Source organism: Trachypithecus francoisi, unplaced genomic scaffold (genome assembly GCF_009764315.1).
Source record: "Trachypithecus francoisi isolate TF-2019V2 unplaced genomic scaffold, Tfra_2.0 Lachesis_group2, whole genome shotgun sequence".
Lineage (NCBI taxonomy): Eukaryota > Metazoa > Chordata > Mammalia > Primates > Cercopithecidae > Trachypithecus > Trachypithecus francoisi.
Window position 1 is genome coordinate 151,252,261 of NW_022681465.1, and position 20,152 is coordinate 151,272,412.

Below are 20,152 nucleotides of genomic sequence, written 5' to 3' on the forward strand. Positions count from 1 at the left end.
TTGTGAATATATTATGTTACATGGCAAAAGGGACTTTGTGTTAATTTGTTATGGCAGCCCAAGGAAACTAATACAGATTTTGGTATCTGGAAGTGGGGTTCTGCTGTTATGAATGCCTAAAAATACGCAAGCGGCCTTGAAATTGGGAAATGGGCAGAGTTGAAGAATTTTGAAGAGCATGATAGAAACGGCCTAGATTACCTTGAACAGGCTGCTAGTAGAAATATGCATATTAATGGCTCTACTAGAGAGGACTCAGAAGAAAGTGAGGAGCAAACCTAAACTGTCATGAACGGATTGCTGTTACAAATGTGGACATTAAAGGTGCTGCCGGTGAGGGCTCAGGTAGAAATAAGGAGCCTGTTATTGGAAACGAAAGGAAAGTGGATGCTTGTTATATAGTGGCAAGAACACACCTTGATTTTAGCCCAGTGAAACTCACTTTGGACTTCTGACTTCCAGAACTGGAAGATAATACTCTTGTGTTGTTTTAAGCCATGAAGTTTATGATTAACTTGCTACAACAGTAATGGGAAATAAATACAGACCCCCTACGGTTGGCCTAGAATTCAGACAGTAAATAGTCTTTTCCAAGTTACCAAGCTATTCCCTTCCTGTATCATGCAGGACAAGGTAATAGTAATGTGTTAAGTGTATAGGGTTCAACAGCAAGCACACATGGGTTCAAATACTGCCTTTACCACTGCATTTATTTATGAATTCAACAAAATTTATTGAGCATCATTGTGTGCTAGGCATCCTGCTTGACACTGGGAATACAATGGTGAGCAAAAAACATTTTTACTAGCTGTATGAATGTAAGAAAGCCACTTAATTCTTATGAGCTTTAATTTCTTTATCCGAAACATGGGAATAATAATGTACTTCTCTCAAAGTTAAGTATGCAACACATGTAAAGCGCTTATCACAGTTCTCAATAAATGGTAGCTATTGTCTTCCTTTCTCTTGTTCTAAGAGACTATTTCTACAATCCAGGAGGCAACAGTATGGGATTTAAAGACGTATAAAACTTGACCCAGGCCAGGTGCGGTGGCTCACGCCTGTAATCCCAGCACTTCGGGAGGCCAAGGCGGGCGGATCACGAGGTCAGGAGATGGAGACCATCCTGGCTAACATGGTGAAACTCCGTCTCTACTAAAAATACAAAAAATTAGCCAGGCGTGGTGGCGGGCACCTGTAGTCCCAGCTACTCGGGAGGCTGAGGCAGGAGAATAGCATGAACCAAGGAGGTGGAGGTTGCAGGGAGCCGAGAGCGCACCACTGCACTCTACCAGTCTGGGCGGCAGAGCGAGACTCCATTTCAAAAAAAAAAAAAAAACTTGACCCAGCAAAGACCCACTTACTGGAACATATACTTAAAAAAAACAATGTCCTCAGGGCTCTATTTCATGGTTCATCGTCCAACACAGAGCCAAACTCACAGGCTCAAAGGTATCCACCCTAGGGCTGTTTATATACCTAGTGATGCTCTTATCCCCACAAATCTGGACTCTCTGAAAGCAGCTCGATGTGCATCTAATGTAAATCATTCATACTGGCTGAGGCTTCCAGTCTTACCACAGACCTTTACGGTATTCATCTGACTCCAGGTGATTATGGGAAAAGAGATCCAACAGGTGTGTTCTTGGGTAAGACAGTATTTATGACGCACAGTCAAAAAAGACAAGAGAGAAGACTTGGGGAATGTCACCTCACTCTTCAGCTTCACACATGATACCAACTACAGCAACAGCTCTGGACACAAGACTGGGACAATGTTGGTAGAAAGCCCAAGCTGGTGAACCTTCTTGGAACATCACCAACAAACTTGCTTGTTTAGACTTTCTGTACAGGGCAGACTTTACTTATTTTTAAAGTTCGTTTGGTTGGTTTTTTACAGGTAATGGCATCTATAATCTCAAGACCGAGGGTACATTGTTTGGGATCCAGCAGACAAGGAATACAACGCTAGTTACAATAAACTTCTCTGTGTTCTTAGGTCCACATTTGGTTCTTAAAAGTTATCTTTTCATACCCTAATTTTCTGACTTCTACAAAGCTCTCAATTTCCTGTTTCAAAAGTAGCACAAGCATCCTTCTTCCCCCTTATTTCCTTTAGTATTACCATCTTCAGGACTGACTTTTCCCATCCTTTGCCTAGCCCATGCCCTTGGAGATAGACCATTTCAGACAGGGCTGTTGCTGAGGAAGCTCTTGGTCTCACTGAGATAAACGTGGAATGCCATCTATTTCTGCTCTCCCTCTTTTTCTGATTGTGAGTAATGGAGACTCCAAGTGCTGAGGCAGAGAAAGATTCCTCTCCAGTCCACACACTCATTGCCAGGCTTCCTGGCAGTGACTAATCTTATGGCCCTTTCCTGGGGGGCCCGTAGTCTCTAGTCAGTGCTTGAACTGAATATGTTTCTCCAGATTAGGCAATGACCTTTTCAACTGCAAACTGACTGCCTCTGAAGATAACATGTTCATGTTCCTTTGAAATCTGGGCAGAATTTATTTTAAAACATTGCCATGAAAGACCCTTGCTGTCACTAGGGCAGACTTTCATTTTTAGTTTACTTGTATCAGTGAGGCTGAGTACAGGGCTTGCCGGAGCCGTAAAACTTAAAGGAATTACAAACTATCTTCCTCCTCTGCCCTCAACCCAGGTTATAAGCAGGCCTTTCTTGTTGAAGCACCTCTCAGGAGGAGTTCCAAGCCTACCAATTCTAAACAATCTCAGCAATTTTTCCCACAGAGTGAAGTGCAGACTCTCCACCCTCCGTATCCTCTTTCCCGCAAAGCTCTCAGTCACACAGGTGGCCCATCACCTTTGAGCTGAGGCAGGTGGCAAAGTTGGTAAGCCCCCACTTCCTTGGTCCTTTGTGACACTGACATCTCCCCAGCAGAAACTTGAATCTCCCTTTTGACAAGGGGCTTAAAACTTCAGCTACAAAGAATGGTATATAAAGAAAGCTAGAAGGGAGGGTAATTCAGAAACTTTCCTGTTTTATGCAACCCTCTTAAACAAAAGAAGGGATAAAGTGTTTTATTTTTCTAAGATATATTCAAAAGTTGTTTCTCCTGACAAGGTTTTCAGGGGCCAGACTGTACTGCTTCAATGTAGCTGGCATATTAAAGGAATCAATGATAACTGAAGAAACTATAGTAAGTCTCTATTCCCTTACCCTGCATTAGCCTGCTTCTCTCCATCATGGGGCTTGAAGGAAACTGCAGCCTAAAAGAACAGTGTTGCTCTATTCTCCTCGCTACACTCTCTAAAATGTTATATCCAGGAGCATACATCTGAGTGCATACGAGACTGGATAGGTTTCAGGAGACACGTGATCTCTGTTTGGGGCTACTGTTACGGAAGAAACTCTTTTATTATGTATTATGGTCTTAATCATGACTGTATTCTGCCCAGGCCACCAATCCTAGAATAATTACCATGGGGCAAATGAGAGGTCCAAGGAAATACAGAGCATCTATGGAAAGAACTATCTTAGAATCTTTTCATAAACAAAAATGTTTAATTTCAGAAAATCAGGAAATCTCCATTCTAGTCTTTTATTTACATGACCATTAAAAGCGGAAGGTACAGAGTATTTTCCCAAGAAGAAGATGAAGAAAGTCATGAATGGATGGAGCCAGCAAAGACTTAAGTAAGCTTCATGGCTTCTCCTAGGTAGAGGATGCTAATTTCCCTTCCCACACCCTTGCTTCCTCCCTTCAGGTCAATCCAAAACAAACAAATTCTTTATCATAAGCTGCAAAGAGAATTCCAGCAAACACAATGAGTTTCACACCCCCAGAAAGTAAAAGTGCATCTTATGAGGACTTACTTTCCTCAGGTAGAGAACGCTAAGCCAAGCTGGCACTCCTGGGCTGTCAGATGGCAGGTGAGAGCAAAGGCTACTCACAGGCGGGAGCTGCCCCACTCACACAGATCCCTGATCTCATTTGTTTTTTCCTAATAAGGATATGCACACACCTCCCAGGACTGTCATTGCTATGACAACGGCAGAAGTTGAGGTTGAACAGGTTAGTGGAACAGCATGCTTTCTAAATTCTCCAACAAGGCCTGAGGCTGCACTCACTCATGAAATGGAAAAATTCATGTTGACAGTGCTCCTAAATAGATTCCGAAAAACTTAAGGATCATGCTTTCTTTCTGGGAAAGGATCAGAGATGGAGTCTCCATGGAGTCTTTCTATGGGGAGTTGGTTTTGTCAGAGAGGTAAGAATCCTTGAGAAAATTAAGATTATAAATCCCCATATAAAACTAGGGCACATAAACTGTGTCCATTTCCCACAGAGTAAAGAGATGTGGCAAATCAGGGCAAAAGCAATCCCCTAAGGAAACAAAGAGACAGGCACTTAAAAAAAACCTTCTCTATAGCAGATTCTTCCCACAGAGAATACTCAGAACAACCTGGGTCTAAATTTTGAAGCTGAAGGATAGACTCATACCTTGAAAAATCATTTAAAAATAGCTATTGTTTACTAAACCCTTATTGTTCTTCAGATTCTGCAATGTGTGTGCATTATCTTATCTAATTTTTGCAAGAACCCTATAAGGTACACACCACTATTCTCCCCATTTTATAGAGAAAGAAACTGAGAATCAGGAAAGTTAAGTAACGTTCCCAGGAACATACAATTACTGAGTGGCAGAGGTAGAATTCAGAAAGGGTCACTGACTCCCGAGCTTGAGCTCTTAACAATTATCTCTTGGGCATGGGAAAAGGCCCCCTTCTTCTCACAATAACCATAAACAGATGGCTTCCGTGCATGGATTCTCAGCCTGTAATGATATAAGACAACCTCAGGAATATTGACCTTAGACCAGTTCTTAAACTTTAGAGTAGATTGGCATCACATGGAAGGCTTTTTAAAACATAGACTGCTGGGTCCTATTCCTGAGAATGCCTTTCTTTCTTTTTTCTTTTCTTTTCTTTTCTTTTCTTTTCTTTTTTTTTTTTTTTTTTTTTTTGAGACAGAGTCTCACTTTGTCACCCAGGCTGGAGTGCAGTGGTGCAATCTCAGCTCACTGCAACCTCCACCTCCAGGTTTCAAGCAATTCTCCTGCCTCAGCCTCCCGAGTAGCTGGGATTACAAGCGCCCGCCACCACGCCCAGCTGATTTTTGTAATTTTAGTAGAGATGGGGTTTCGCCATGTTGGCCAGGCTGGTCTTGAACTCCTGACCTCAAGTGATCTGCCCACCTTGGCCTCCCAAAGTGCTGGGATTACAGGCATGAGCCACCACACCCAGCCTCCATCCTGAGAATTTCTGATTCATTAGACTAGGACAGAGCCTAAGAATCTGCATTTCTAACAAGTTTCTGGGTATTGTTGGTATTGCTGCTCCTTTGAGAACCATTGTCTAAACCAAGGTTCTCCAACTAAGCCTCATTGCCTTAGTGGCTTCCCCTACCTAACTAATCTTCCACTGTTTAGTCCCAGATCCCCTGGGGTCTTGAGAAACTATAATGTTATCTTCTGCAGTGCTGTGTGTTTTGAAATTTTCTGAACTTTTCTGAAAATAGTGAGCATCTCCCACTCTAAAACTAATGTACTGTTGCCTTAGGTAAGGCCTGAGATCCCCTGAAATGTAGAAAGAGGAGCTGGAAGAACCAATGACAGATAACAAAGTAACCTGGCCCACTGAAGCCAGACCAGTTCCCTCACAGGCAGGGGCAGTCCTTTTATAACCTCTGGGATTGCCTCTAGGAACTGATCACAAGAGGGCATTCATTAAAACCACTTCAGGGCATTCGTATTCCTGAAGTTAAAAAGAGCTGTAACATGAGCGACTGGCCCTTTAATGTCCCTCCCCACCCCCAAACACATTCCTCCATCTGAAGAAGAGGCTACAACCGTATTCCCTGCATTGCCGATTTAGCTAATTTTCTCTCTCTGCTCAGTCTCAAGGGAAGCTGAAAGGAAATAAGAAAGCCTGTGGTCCAGGTCTGCTCACACAGAGGGGAGGCTAGAGAAAGGGGCCAGTAATCAGGATTAACCAATTTAATGCCTGACTTGTTTATCCCGCAGAAAACATCACTTGGTGATGCCCTTGTTGATCCCTTCAGAGTGTGGCATCTTTATCTTAGGCTTTTGCAGACTGTGAAAATAAATGAACAGTTTCTCAACAAAGCAAAAGAATTCATCAGTGAGGCCAGGCACAGGGGCTCACGCCTGTAATCCCAGCACTTTGGGAGGCCAAGGTGAGTGGATCACGAGGTCAGGAGAGTGAGACCATCCTGGCTAACATGGTGAAACCCGTCTCTACTAAAAAATTAAGTGTTGGTAGAGACACAAAATATGTCTGGTAGAAACACAAAAAATTAGCCAGGTTTGGTGGCACACGCCTGTAGTCCCAGCTACTCAGGAGGCTGAGGCAGGAGAATCCCTTGAACCAGGAGGCAGTGGTTGCTGTGAGCCGATACCGTGCCACTGCACTCCAGCCTGGGGGACAGAGTAAGACTCTGTCTCAAAAAAAAAAAAAAAATTTAGACATTTATTAACTATATGTCAAGCACTATGCTCAGTTGTTTTTTCTCCTTTAGTTCTCATGGTAACTCAATAAAACAGGTGTTATTATTATTGCTACACCCAATTTACAGAAAGGGTAATTAAGAAAATATGAATTCAGGCAGTTTGTCTATGCTCACTCAGCAAGTAATTCAACTCAAATCTGACTCGAAATCACAATCTTAATCTTTATGCCATATTCCCTCCAAGCAGTGCAGAACATATATTGAGTCTTAAAAGCCTAAAAGTACCAGAAAGACGGGGAGAAAGTAGAGAATCCCTTTAACTTTACATCATTGATGCAGAGGTATGTATTGAAAAGTATGATTAGGTTGCCACGGAGTAGCTGGAAGATGTAAGCCCTATCCAGCATAGTCCATGAAGACTGTGACTCATGTGTCAGCAGCCAGGCACAGTTCTGGATAAAATGGGTTATACAAGAGGGGCTGGGACAGTAAAAAAGGGAACAATGGAGATCCCCTCCTCTATCTCTGTAAAAAACATAGGTTCTTAACATTTTTTGAATCTGAAAGAGGAACCCGGCCAGATGTATGAAATATTAATACATGGTTCCTGTTCCACATTTGCCTAGGAATACACACCAACCAGCATCACCACTGGGAGGGAGAATGTATTCAAAGTTAGTTTTTGGCTCACCAGGTCGACCTACAATACCTCCATAAAAGCAAGAAAAACTGAAACAAAGGCAGGGTAGAAAGTCATGATTTCACGTGGCTTCTTTGGGAAATTCTCACCTTCCCAGATGCCTCCATATCTTGCAACACTTGGCAATCTAAAACCACTTCCTCCTCCATCACGTCTTCACTCCGTCATTGGCATTGAGGGTATAGATTTGTCAATGAACTATTTTATGTTCTTCCCCTTGCAATCTGGCAATATTAGCTCTCTAATGAATTGCTTCAACTTGTATATTTTTTGGACAAATGTGACTTTTAGTTGAATTGTGCAACATCCATAAATAGCAAATCCTGGCTGATTAGAATCAATGAACGCCCTTAGAGTTGCCAGCAAAAAATGGGCCCTTAGCTGCATGTTACTTAATAATTTGAAAGACATCTGATTATTTTTGGGAAAAAACCTTTTACACACACATTCTATGTCATCTGTTATGTATGTAGATATGTCTTTGAACTTGAATGGATTCTTGCAAGCCAGCCGTGTTATGAATATAAGTGCCAGATACACTTGGATTTGAAACTAAACACATTTGGGTTTGAATCCTACCCTCTGCCACTTACAAGCTATGTGAACTTGGGTACATTTCTTAATCTCTCTGTCTCTCCAGTTTCTCATACGTAGAATAGATATAATAAATCCCTTGCAAGCTTGACTTAAAGAATAAATGAGAACACACATACAATGTACTTGGCACAGTGTTGAGGCATATTATGGCTTAATAATTAGTAACTACTATTATCATCATGATGTTCTATTAATAGAGGATTAGAGTAGACATATTTTGTGTCTCTACCAACACTTAATCTTCCCTTTCTGAAAACTGCCACAGCTATGGGCCTCCAAAGCCATATTTCTATTACATGACCCTGCTTTAGTGATAGGGCAAGAATAAGGATACCAAGGAAATGTGAGTTTAAGCAATTTTCCTATACTCACCCAGTCATTAGGTTTTTTACACAACTTGGCAGGTTCTCTTTCCTGAAAGTGTGGATTAGGAAATGGTCCCTATTATCCCTCTAAACTAAGAAATTGTGAGGTGATCATGTTTGGCAACATGCATGCCAAGGCACTAAAAGTCATCTGCAGAATGTTGTTGATGTGCAGAGAGAAGCAGATTAACTTTGACTTGAACTCAAAACAATGCCTTGGTTCTGATAACTTTCCACTTCCATGAGAAACCATCTTTCTTCCTTCCTTCCTTCCTTCCTTCCTTCCTGCCTTCCTTCTTTCCTTCCTTCCTTTTCTTTCTTTCCTACTTTTTCTCTTTCTTTCCTTACTACTTTGGGTGGGTTTCCATAGTCTTCAACCAAAAGATCTTTGTTAACAGTGTCATCTCTGTGCATAAGGCCACCAGATCTTCTCGGCATGTCTTGGATGGCCTAAGCATTTGAAAGGTACCTGATTTAAACAAACAAACAAATCCCAAAAACTTCATACACACACACACACACACGCACACTTGTCTTATGTTATCCTTTCTCAACTCCTGAAGAGCATTAGGTATAAAATCAAAATAATCATATATGTAAGGAAATCATGTATGTACGGAAAAAAGGGAAGAACAAAAAGATAAAAGAAAAAGAGCCATCAACATTCTTGATCTTACAAAAACAGGTCATCTGATCACTTTCTAGAACCCAAGAAAGAATGGAGAGACCCCCAGCTCTTTACCTGGTGTTGCACTGGATACTGTTGGCCACTGCTGATCAGGCCCTCCTGGACCAGCCCGTAGAATGCCAGCCTCCTCTAGGTGCACAGAGCTGAATAAATACACAGACCCAGATAACGGTTAGATCATAAATGCTTTCCCAGCTCTTCTTCCACCCTCAGAAATTGCTTACATCTATGAAGACAGGGCTGCAGCTAACACATTCTGCTCATGCTTGAACTGAAGCAATTACTGCTGAGCAGTCACCCTGCATAAACTGCAGAAGCACTGCTGACTTACTTACTGCTTGCTATACTATTCCAGGAATACACATGTTCTATCTTTATGGCAATTTTGTTTCTTATTAACGCCATGTGGTGCTCACTAAATCTAACAGGAAGCCCACCAGAGGACTAAGCCATTTTAACATCTCGATGCTGAAGCAGATGAGGAGGGCTTGTTCTCAAAAGCTCCAAGACTCTCTTGTGGGTTCTCTTGTTCAAGGGTTCTCTATTCTAAAGAAGAAAACACACTAAAATTATTTTCTGATAATTGGAGTATGTTCCAATTTGGCTATCCAATTAATTCTTAACCTTATTTTCTATTTTACTCTTTCTACATCTTTTAGCCATAGATGACCCACCCTGTATTTCCTGAGACTAGAGAAACCTGATCACCACCACTCACAGATCTCAGTTCAGAAGAGATTAATTCAGCATAAAACATTGCTGGGAGTGAGATACAAACTGGGAGACCTTTAGAGGCAAGCAGAGATAGAACATAAACTGTTCCAGAGAAAAGAGAACATGGTGCAGTATTCATGTATGTATGTCTAATGCTAACACATATTAATCTCTCAAATATTTGTTGGATGGATGAATGAATGAATGAATGAATGAATGATGGAAGGAAGAAAGGAAGGAAGAAATAAGTGGGATCCTAAGAGAAAATGTCCAAGAAAACCCTCATCAAAATTAGAGGACCCTTTAATTTAATTTAATTTAATTTAATTTAATTTAATTTTGAGACAAAGCCTCACTCTGTCACTCAGGCTGGAGTACAGTGGTGCCATCTCAGCTCACTGCAACCTTGGCCTCCCAGGTTCAAGCAATTCTCCTGCCTCAGCCTCCCAAGTAGCTGGGACTATAGGCACCCGCCACCATGCCTGGTTCATTTTTGTATTTTTAGTAGAGACAGGGTTTCACCATATTGACCAGTGATCATTTGTTTCTTGGTCCTTCCCATTTGGTTTCCAAAGACATTTGCAAATAATGAATCTTTTATTTGGCCCCATGGCATGGATACTAGATCACCTCCAGAAATAATAGTAGTTAATCAATTACTGTCAGAGAGACAAAGTAGAGAAAGCAAAATTATATTTAATCTGAGTCTTAGACTAATGCTGTTACTCTAGGTTAATTTAAAAGTAAGCTAGATTTGGTCTCCAGATATCCAATAAAGGCCCTTTACACGGCTCATCCTCTGAAGAACCCATGTCATTGATGACAATAAGATAGCAACAGATGTGAAAGATGAGGAGACTCTAATAGGCATGAACATGAACAACAACAGCAATCGGTTATTGAAGGTAATAGGATGTAATAGTCAATGTGAGATTAAAAAAAAAAAAGGTAGACAACATGTATGTAAATACATTGCACAATGTACCCAAGTCTCAAAGCATGAGTATTAATTACTGTTTTTAAAGGAGGAAAAGAAAGCATAGGTAGAGAGTGATAAAGGAGGTTGAAATTACTTCCCTGTAGAAATTTTGATGGGAGAAAATACACAGCGGCCTGTTTCTGTGATTTTACAGAGGACTCTATATTCCAGCACTTGATAAGCATTTGGCACTGACCATTTGCAATCCTTCAAGGGATAGACACAGGGACAAAAACATTGCATTTCCCTGGCAAAGTACCCGAAGCTTTTCAGTTTTGACAGCTGCTTCTGGTCTATGAAGACGCAGTTTATCTGAGCCATACCAAGTTAAGGTTACTTCTGAGTGAACGAGGAGGAAAATACATACCTGTGCATGCCTGCTCTCAGGGAGGCAGAGTAACGCCAGTCAGGGTTGGGCTGTCGTGGCTGCAAAATCACAAAGAGAGTTTTCTGTTAAAATGACAAGACAATGTTCTCCCAGGGATGCTGTTAATTGATTAGCTACTCCTTAAATATTTCCAGGGATCTACAAAAAGTATTGAATGAGCTATTTCATGTGTAACTCTATGATAATATCTATATACATAGCACTTTAGAAGAAAATTAGTTCATCAGGGTCCTCACACAGATTAGATACCCTGGAAGACCAGATTTAATAATCTTGTAAAGGCCAGCTTTGGCTTTGCCTTGTCCAATACACGTCTGTGTTCTTAAAACACTACGGGAAGAACAGTCTGTTTTGAGAAAGGAAAAGCTTTCATTGCTTTTGCCCTCAAGTGCTCCATTCCCAATTCAGTATTACAGCTATAACAGGGCACATGGCTACACAAGTTCTGCTGGCCTGGCTGGACTGCAGAGGACTGCAATCTGCTGCTGGCTTTGCAGACTGCAGCATATTTGACCCAGGGCGGATGTGCCCAGTCATAACCCCAGCAACTGATAACAGCCTCTTTGCTGATTGAAGAGGGATAGTAGGGAGAGGAAAACAAACTACTGCAGAGTTTGACCTTGTTTTGCTACCTAATCCTTTTCATAAACTTGTACTTGTTCCTGCTCCTTCATGAGTGCTTTCCCTCCTCACTGAATCACTGTTCACTAAGCTCTGATTGTTTAACAGGGAGTAGCTGAAATCCAAGAAAAACCTGCTATATTTTGCAACAGTTGTGTATTGGAAAGATCTGTTGCCCTCTCTCTATAAACTGTCAGTCTGAAGGGGGAGAACAAAGAGGAAAATATGGGCACCCAAAGACTTAAAGACTGTTGGGGGAGTTACGCGCTGGTTAGAAGCTACTCAGAAATCACTGCGACATCATCAGTCACCATCACTGTCTTGTAACAGTAAGCAAAAATGTCACTGTGAAAAACTTGTGACACTCCTCTAGATGTGTTTTCATGGGTGGAGATTCAGGTGGCCCTGTCACTGAATATTGAGGTATAGTTGAATGAAAAACTGGGGGATAAAAGTTGTATTTTGTATTTTCCTCTACATTATACTTACCATATTTGGTAGAAACAAAGCCATAGTAATATCAATAGACCATTCCAACCTGCCAATAATTCTTATTCCTATCATTCATATAGTTCCTTCAAGGGATGCAAAGTATTTAATAAATATATTTCTTCATAACACCCAGGAGAGAAATGATCACCATCTCAATTTTCAGACAGATTTGTGAATGGCTACATGACATTCGGTATTCAGAGAATTAGCCAAAGTCAAGGCCCAGAAAAACTTAAAACTCCGGGACAATTTACCTCAATGGTCCTCACACACTTACTGCTCTCTCTATTCTACCAATCTGCTAGCAAGATATGCATATGCAAGCTGCTTCCTCCTTTGTTTTCAAGTTCACAAAATGCTATGGATATTCCATATAACATAGCATAAAATTATCTACAGACCAAAGGAGTTTCCATTATCTACTAGCAGTGTTAGAGGGAACAAGAGAAAATGTTTGCAAATCATTTTATAAACCTGGAAATATGACTGAAATACTTTTTATCAATCAATCATCATCACCATCTCTCCCCTCGCCATCAGGAGCACTATCGTTAGGCTTGTCAGCTGAGAGAACCTTTCTTCAAGAAAGACTGTAACATCTGCTGAGAAATGTTGCCAATTTTTCTATGATTGGGTAACATTCATGATGAAAATTGCTGCAACTTGATCTTTGGAATGAAATCATCAAACTCATTTTGCTGAAAGGCACAGTTCTAGCAGGACTGACCAGGAAACTCAGTTCATTATACAATCTCACTTCCCCAATGACACATTTAATTTGTCATGCTGCTATTTTCTATACTAGTCCATCAGCAACAACATCCTTCTCAGATTCATTTGCCAGAATCACAGTAAGATTTCTTATGGCAGTAAGATCAGGCAGGGAAAAGGAAAGGAAGAAAGCATATAATATGTTTTAAGTAGCTACACAGTACTAGATTTTGCACTTTATTATATACTGTTGCATGTATCCTAATTCTTTGTCAGTAAACTCTATGAAAGGGATTATATCTGTTTTACTCATTAGACACATGCATATCTTCAGATATTCATAAAAGCATAGCTATATAGTCAGAGTCTAGCAGGCTTCTGGCATTTGGGAGGTTTTTAAAATGTGTTTAAATAAATGAACTATAATGCAAAGTCAACATTATTGTACTTAAATTGCAAAAATGAGACATCTGAACTTTAGAGAGATTAAATTACTTGCCTGATTGCTGAGTTCAGCTGACAGTCATGTTTAGGTCCCCTTAACACAAAAGTCTGTGTTTTACTTCATTTATTGATTTATTCATTTATTTATTTATTTTTGAGACAGGGTCATACTCTGCCATTTAGGCTGGTGTGCAGTGGTGCGATCTCGGCTCCCTGCAACCTCTGCCTCCAGGGTTCAAGCAATTCTTCTTCCTCAGTCTCCCTAGAAGCTGGGATTACAGGCACCTACCACCGTACCTGGCTAAATTTTGAATTTTTAGTAGAGATGAGGTTTCACCATGTTGGCCAGGCTGGTCTTGAACACCTGACCTCAGGCAATCCACCCTCCTCGGCCTCCCATAGTGCTGGGATTACAGGCTTGAGCCACTATGCCCAGCCAAAAGTCTGTGTTTTAAATAAATTTACATGAAATCACATACATTTTTCTTCTTTCTCTTTTTTACTTCTGAGTTTCCAGGATATTGATTTAAAACAACACAAAACTAAAAGTAAAAAAAATCTACATGAGTTTCATTCAGAACTTGATTAAACTTGGAAAAATTCAAGTTGAAAGGTTGACTACTGATATATCTGACACAGTAAGACATATATTACTATCACAATTTCAATCATAGTTGAAATAACTGTGATTGTTTAGTTCTTTAATACTTAGATGGTACCTCCCAGGACTATGCTTACTTTCTATTGGTAAAGAATTCCAACATGTCCGATTGCTTCAAAGGTTAGTCTTTTGGTAGAATAATGGTCACAAAACTCCATATGTAGAAAAATTCAGTTAGGTAGTCCATATGAGTGATGTAGTATTACTGAAGAATAAGAATACACTTCAGTTCCTATTAAAATTATAAAAAAGATTTAATTTACCTTGTAATGATATTATTTGTGATTTATAACAGGATATTTGAGCTACGGAAGGATGAATCACCGCTTCTAAGATTTAAAGTAAAATAAGTTTAAAATATCCTATTTTATTAATAAACTCACACAACTATTCAATGAAATAATATGCTATCTTCGTACCATGGAAATCCATGTGGAAGACATCAATAAATTGCCCTCTGGGACATAAGACTGCATATAATATCTCCTTTTCCTTCCTAATAGAACTCTATTAAGAATATATCCACTGCAGATTTTTCATAGTGCTATTTTGTGAACATTGATATAAACTGATAGGCAGAATTCCAAGATGGCCCCAAGATCCCTATATTCTGGTGTGCACACCCTGAATAATCTCCAAGACTGTGATTGTGATGGATCTTATTCCCATGATTACATTATGTTATGTAGCACAGTTGGCTTTAAGAAAGGCAGATCATCCAGATGAGACTGACATAATCACATGAGCTCTTTAAATCTGGGTCTAGAGGTCAGAGACAGAAATCAGAGAGATCTGAAGCATAAGAGGGATTCCATGTGAGGGAAGATTCTCCAGTGCCAGCCCTAAAGATGGAGCAGACCACGGGACAGGAGTCCTGAGTCCTCAGTTCTCTAGGAACTGAGAGTGATCCCAGGCCAATAGTAAGTAGGAAAACAGAGATCTCAGTCCCCAAGCAACTGGATTCTGCAATCTGAATGAGCTCGATAGTGGATTCTTACTAAGAGCCTGCAAAAGAGAACACAGCCCAGCTGTGTTCATTTCAGCCTTGAGAATACCTGAGCAGACAACTCAGCCACATGGTACAGGATTGTGACATAACAAATAGATGGTGTTTTAAAACAATTACTTGTGGTAATTTGTTACAAAGCACCAGAAAAGGGATACATAGACTGTTGCTCATTAAGGCAAAAGGGAATATAACATTCAAAATAATCATTATGTTGCATATTGGTCTTCTAGTATATCAAAATGAGGGCTGGGTGCAGTGGCTCACACCTGTAATCCCAGCACTTTGGGAAGCCAAGGCGGAGAGATCACTTGAGGTCAGGAGTTCGAGACCAGCCTGACCAACATGGTGAAACCCAAAAATACAAAATTAGCCAGGCACGGTGGCACATGCCTGTAATCTCAGCTACTTGGGAGGTTGAGGCAGGAGAATCGCTTGAACTCTGGAAGCAGCGGTTGCAGTGAGCCAAGATCATGCCATTGCACTCCAGCCTGGGCAACAAGAGCAAAACTCCCTCTCAAAAAACTAAAATAAAATAAAACAAAAAGGTCATAAATTTGAGAATTCTGGGTGGAATACTTTCCTCTGAATGTAGTCATTTAAAATCCTAATTTACAGGAGCAGGAAAGTAAAATAAACATAAATTTAGAACATACCTAATGGGTTCTAGTACAACAGAAAGTGCTAGGTCTGTTTAGTTCTGGATGCATAGCCTGCCAGCACAGCAGCTACTCTCTCACTCACAGTCATACCTCCTCAGAGCCCAGAGTTCTGACCCTGGAAGGCCAGAAAGGAACTGATGGTGCTTATAAGACAAGGAACTAGATTTCTCTTTACCTTTACAATGCTGGATATTCCTTTGCATTTGTCAAGTTAAAATTCTTGAAAGAAAAACCCTTGTATAATTTTCAGGTTAGCAGATTTAAAACAAAAGAATCCTCTTGACCTTTGATTTCTGAAGTCATGGTTATAGATTATACTGCTCCAAATATTATAGGAATAAGCTAAATTTATAGTCATATTATCATATGCACAAAATTGATCCAGGTGAAGTTCTGTAAAAGCCACATTTAAAGAAACCTGTAAAACGCCATCATATTCAGCTAAACCTCTGGGTTTGGTGACAGGAATCGTTCCTCAAACATTTGCAAATTGACATTATTCTGACCTCTCATTGAGAGCAAAAATTGGTAGGCAACCAAGGTAAGTATCTAGAACTGACTTTGCTATTCTGTCAAGCAGACAGCATGCCAATAGGCAATGTATAATATGCCAGGCTGTGTCCCTGCAGAGTGTTCTGAGTTAGACCAGATGCCCATGTGATGGCTCACTCCTGGGTCAGAAGGAAACAGTAGGCCAATGACATTCAAGCTACAATGAATAGATTTCTTCTTCAGTCAGAATGTGTACCAGATAAAGAGACAGAGAAGAGCTCAGCCATAATTCCATCTGGCTCAGCAGTCTGTAGAAAAACTGAGGAAGGAGGTAATTGAAATAAATTATTGTATCTTCAGACCAAAGAAAATAAACTTTTTCTCAGAAGAACAGTCCTATGACCGATATGAAGTCTGCAAACTAAAACAGCCCCAGTCATTATAAAGTGACTACCAGAGGATTAAAAACTGGAGTGGAAGTTCATAGATATGATTTCTTTGTCTATTCTGACCATTGTGCAATTTTTATAAATTCACTACCACGTCACTTTACACTGAGTGTAAACTCTGTTCCAGGATAGAGTCATCAGTTAGAAAAGTCAGTGCTGGGGGAAATAAACTGAAAGAAAAATTAACTCTTTCAGGTCACTATATCTGGAATTAGGGTGAATATGCACACATAGTGGCAGAAATAACTGAAGGTTTGGTGACTACACATTGCTTTAAAATAAGTGAAAGTGAATGCAAACTTAACTCATCTCTGCTACTCTTTTGTAATTTGTACATGTTGTGCCAACTGGGCCCACTGATACGTTATTGGACAAATCTACTAGAGCACTCAAAGTGACTCATTAGCAATCACAACACCACGACCACAAAAGCACAGAATCTACCTTAAGATTTGGTTTCCTTTGCCGGGCATGGTGGCTCACACCTGTAATCCCAGCACTTTGGGAGGCCAAGGCAGGTAGATCACAAGGTCAAGAGATCGAGACCATCCTGGCCAACACGGTGAAACCCCATCTCTACTAAAAATACAAAAATTAGCAGGGCGTAGTGGCACGTGCCTGTAATCTCAGCTACTCAGGAGGCTGAGGCAGGAGAATCGCTTTAACCCAGGAGGTGGAGGTTGCAGTGAGCCAGGATTACGCCACTGCACTCCAGCCTGGCAACAGAGTGAGACTCCATTTCAAAAAAAAAAATTTTTTGGGGGGTTTCTTTTTATGGAGACTCTGAAGGGAGTGCCAACCAAATTCAGTATCAAGTTCAGAAATTTCCAAAGAGAAATTCTGCCCTATTGCCAAATAGTTACTTCAGAATCCTCACTGCATAAGTGATTCATGAAATGAGCTCACTGGGGGTAAAATCTACCAGCAGATTAGAGTCTGGGGTTAAATGCTGATGTTTAATAAGCAACAAGAGAAAAATCAGTGAAATAATAGAAACAAAAGATCTTAACAGGCTTTGCCAATAGTGAAGCAAATAAATAAATACAAATATATTAACGGCATGTGCAACATAGTGAGACCCCATCTCTTCCAGAAAACAAAAACAACAACAACACTAAAAACTAGCCAGACACAGTGGCGCACATCTATGGGCCAAGCTACTCAGGAGGCTGAGGTGTGAGGAATGCTTGAGCCCAGGAGGTCAAGGCTGCAGTAAGCCATATTCATGCCACTATACTCCAGCCTGGGTGACAGGCCAAGACTCTGTCTCAAAAAAAAAAAAAAAAAAAATAGTAGTAACTCACTGATAGGCCCATTTGTTACCTGCTTCTATGCAAGAAATTACTCTTTCTCCAAAAGCAGTTAATACATATGACTAGGTGAATTAGTGATAGCTTAAATGCCTGAATATCCCATATCAAAGGCAAATATAAACACTGGAACTTCTGTCTACTCATAGCATTGAAAAAAAGTTTTTGGAGTCAGATGGATACAACTTAAAATAACACTAGCAATGTGACTGTGTATATTACCTAACCTCCCTGAGCTTATTTCCTCATATGCTAGATTTTAACAAATACTTAATGCATCACTTGCAGGTAATGAAATCATATATATATTCAATATTATAATATTCAATATATTGAATAATCTTGAATATTCAAGATTCAATAATATGAGATATATGTGTATATATATGTATGATATACATATATCTATATAGCAGGGTGGTTAGTGAGTACAAATTCCCTTACTCTTCCTCTCTAATTCCCATCTACTTTTAATGTAGGCACATGGTACTAATTGTACCCCAGGACTCTCCTGCCATCTGTAGTAACCAGGTAGGAAAAAAAGAAAGCCCAACATGGGAATTTAACAGGTTGATCTGGCAATGACGACTTTCAGAACTGAGTGACTTTTGTTCCCATCTTGCCACACTATAACAGTGTGACTCACTCTCTCCCTATAATTGCAAACATTTCTGGAGCTGTAGATCTTGGGGCTCTTCACTGGATTTCCAAAAGTGACTGGCAGAAATTTGCCTTTATTAAAAATCATGCATTTTCCTGGCAAAATCTCCCCAAAGGAAGCAATTTCTGAAATAATTTTCACCCTAGATTAAATGTTTGTGTACGAAAGTACATATTAACATACAGGTCAGTGTAAGACAGAAATAGTTTATGTATCAAATTGCCCCAAGCTTTAAGTCAGGAGAGGAAGGGTAACAGTGTCTTTCCTCTGAGCTTCCAGCTCACAGCTGGTGGCAAAGCTGAGCCTGGCCTGACTTGTTCATGCCTCTTTACCACCTACAGCCCACCCCAATCCCAAAGGGCTTCATGGGAATTTGTTAAGCAAATGTCTACAGCAACCTTATTTAAAGCTAAACCCTTTTAATGCTACGATCTAAAAAATTCTGGAAACTCTTTGATTTTTTCCCCCGTTTTTCTTAATCTGCAATCCGCCTCCTGTGGTTACTCAGCATTGACTAACACCAGGCACTTCTGATAAATGAATAAATCTATCAGAAATGTCAATGAGAAAAATCTACTCTTAATCAGGAATGGGAACTTTTGTGCCTGTGCATTAAATTCCTCAAGATTACCATGAACTTGAAATGCGACAATATGGACATTATTAAAAATACAGCAATATGTCAATGAAAATATATTGCAAAAAATAGGGGAGAGACAAACATTGTTCACACATTGTATAGTAGCTCTAAAAGCCCTTTCTACAAAGTAGATATTTGGAAAGGTAACAATTCATCACTATTAATGGGATAAAATTTTGGCTTTTGAAATCCAAGTTTTAAGTATCACAAAGCATATCTCCGTTATTTCAAGCATACATGTGTAGACAAACACACCACAGAAACACACACACATAATCATGTACTTTCTAATAATTTATGTACATTCTTCATAATAATAAACAAGCTGGCCTTATATCTACCTAAAACTCAAAACTAGTACATATACTAACACCTGACTGTACACCTTACTGTAGGGTAAGTCATCCACTTTCCAAGCCAGCCTTTTGAAGCTATAGCAAATCAAATTTTAGATCCAGAAAATGAATGTATGCTTTGGAAGTACTGTCATTTAACTTAAAGACATGAAGGACTTGAAAAGGCTACTTTACATCTCATCAAAACCATAGAAACTGTCAACAGAAAATCAGAAGATTACAGGCTGCATTTAAGCTAAATTCAGGGAAATCCTCTTACAATGAATTCAGAGTATGCCAAGAAAGGTGGCTATAGGGAGAATTCTTTTTCCCTTCTCTTCCTCCTAATCCCAGCTTGTCTTGGTCTTCACCATCCCCCAACACCCCTAATCCACTCATTCTAATACCTCCCTGGCCCAACCAGACAAATTGGTACTTAATCTCTCTGCCTTATCATCATCCATTCCCTCTGACAGCTCCCTACAGAAGAGTTGCCACATCATACAGCCAAAGCAAACTTTAGCTTCAGTATGATGTCTAAATACTACAGCTTTATCACCTGTGACATGTATTTCCAGAGGATCTTATCACATAGGTTCAGTGAAAGTACCAGAAATATTAATTTCCACTGCAGACAGTCCAGAGTATAAACAGAGGCAGCATACAGTGGTGACTATGACAGCCCCTAGAGGCCTCAGAGCTTTTTAAGAAACATCACTCCTATAGGATTTCAAAAGAA

General features: G+C 40.1%; 1 protein-coding gene across 5 annotated transcripts in view; it reads right to left on the reverse strand.

Moving 5' to 3' along the window:
- Nucleotides 1–20,152, reverse strand: part of LOC117065729 (protocadherin alpha-C2) — a 161,997-nt gene that overhangs the window by 21,833 nt on the left and 120,012 nt on the right. For all 5 annotated transcript variants that reach the window (XM_033180920.1, XM_033180919.1, XM_033180917.1 and 2 more), the window contains exons 2-3: nt 10,909–10,967; nt 8,903–8,991 (exon numbers count right to left, since the gene is read on the reverse strand). In XM_033180920.1, the coding sequence (XP_033036811.1) occupies nt 8,903–8,991; nt 10,909–10,967 (148 nt within the window). The remainder of the gene's footprint in view (nt 1–8,902; nt 8,992–10,908; nt 10,968–20,152) is intronic.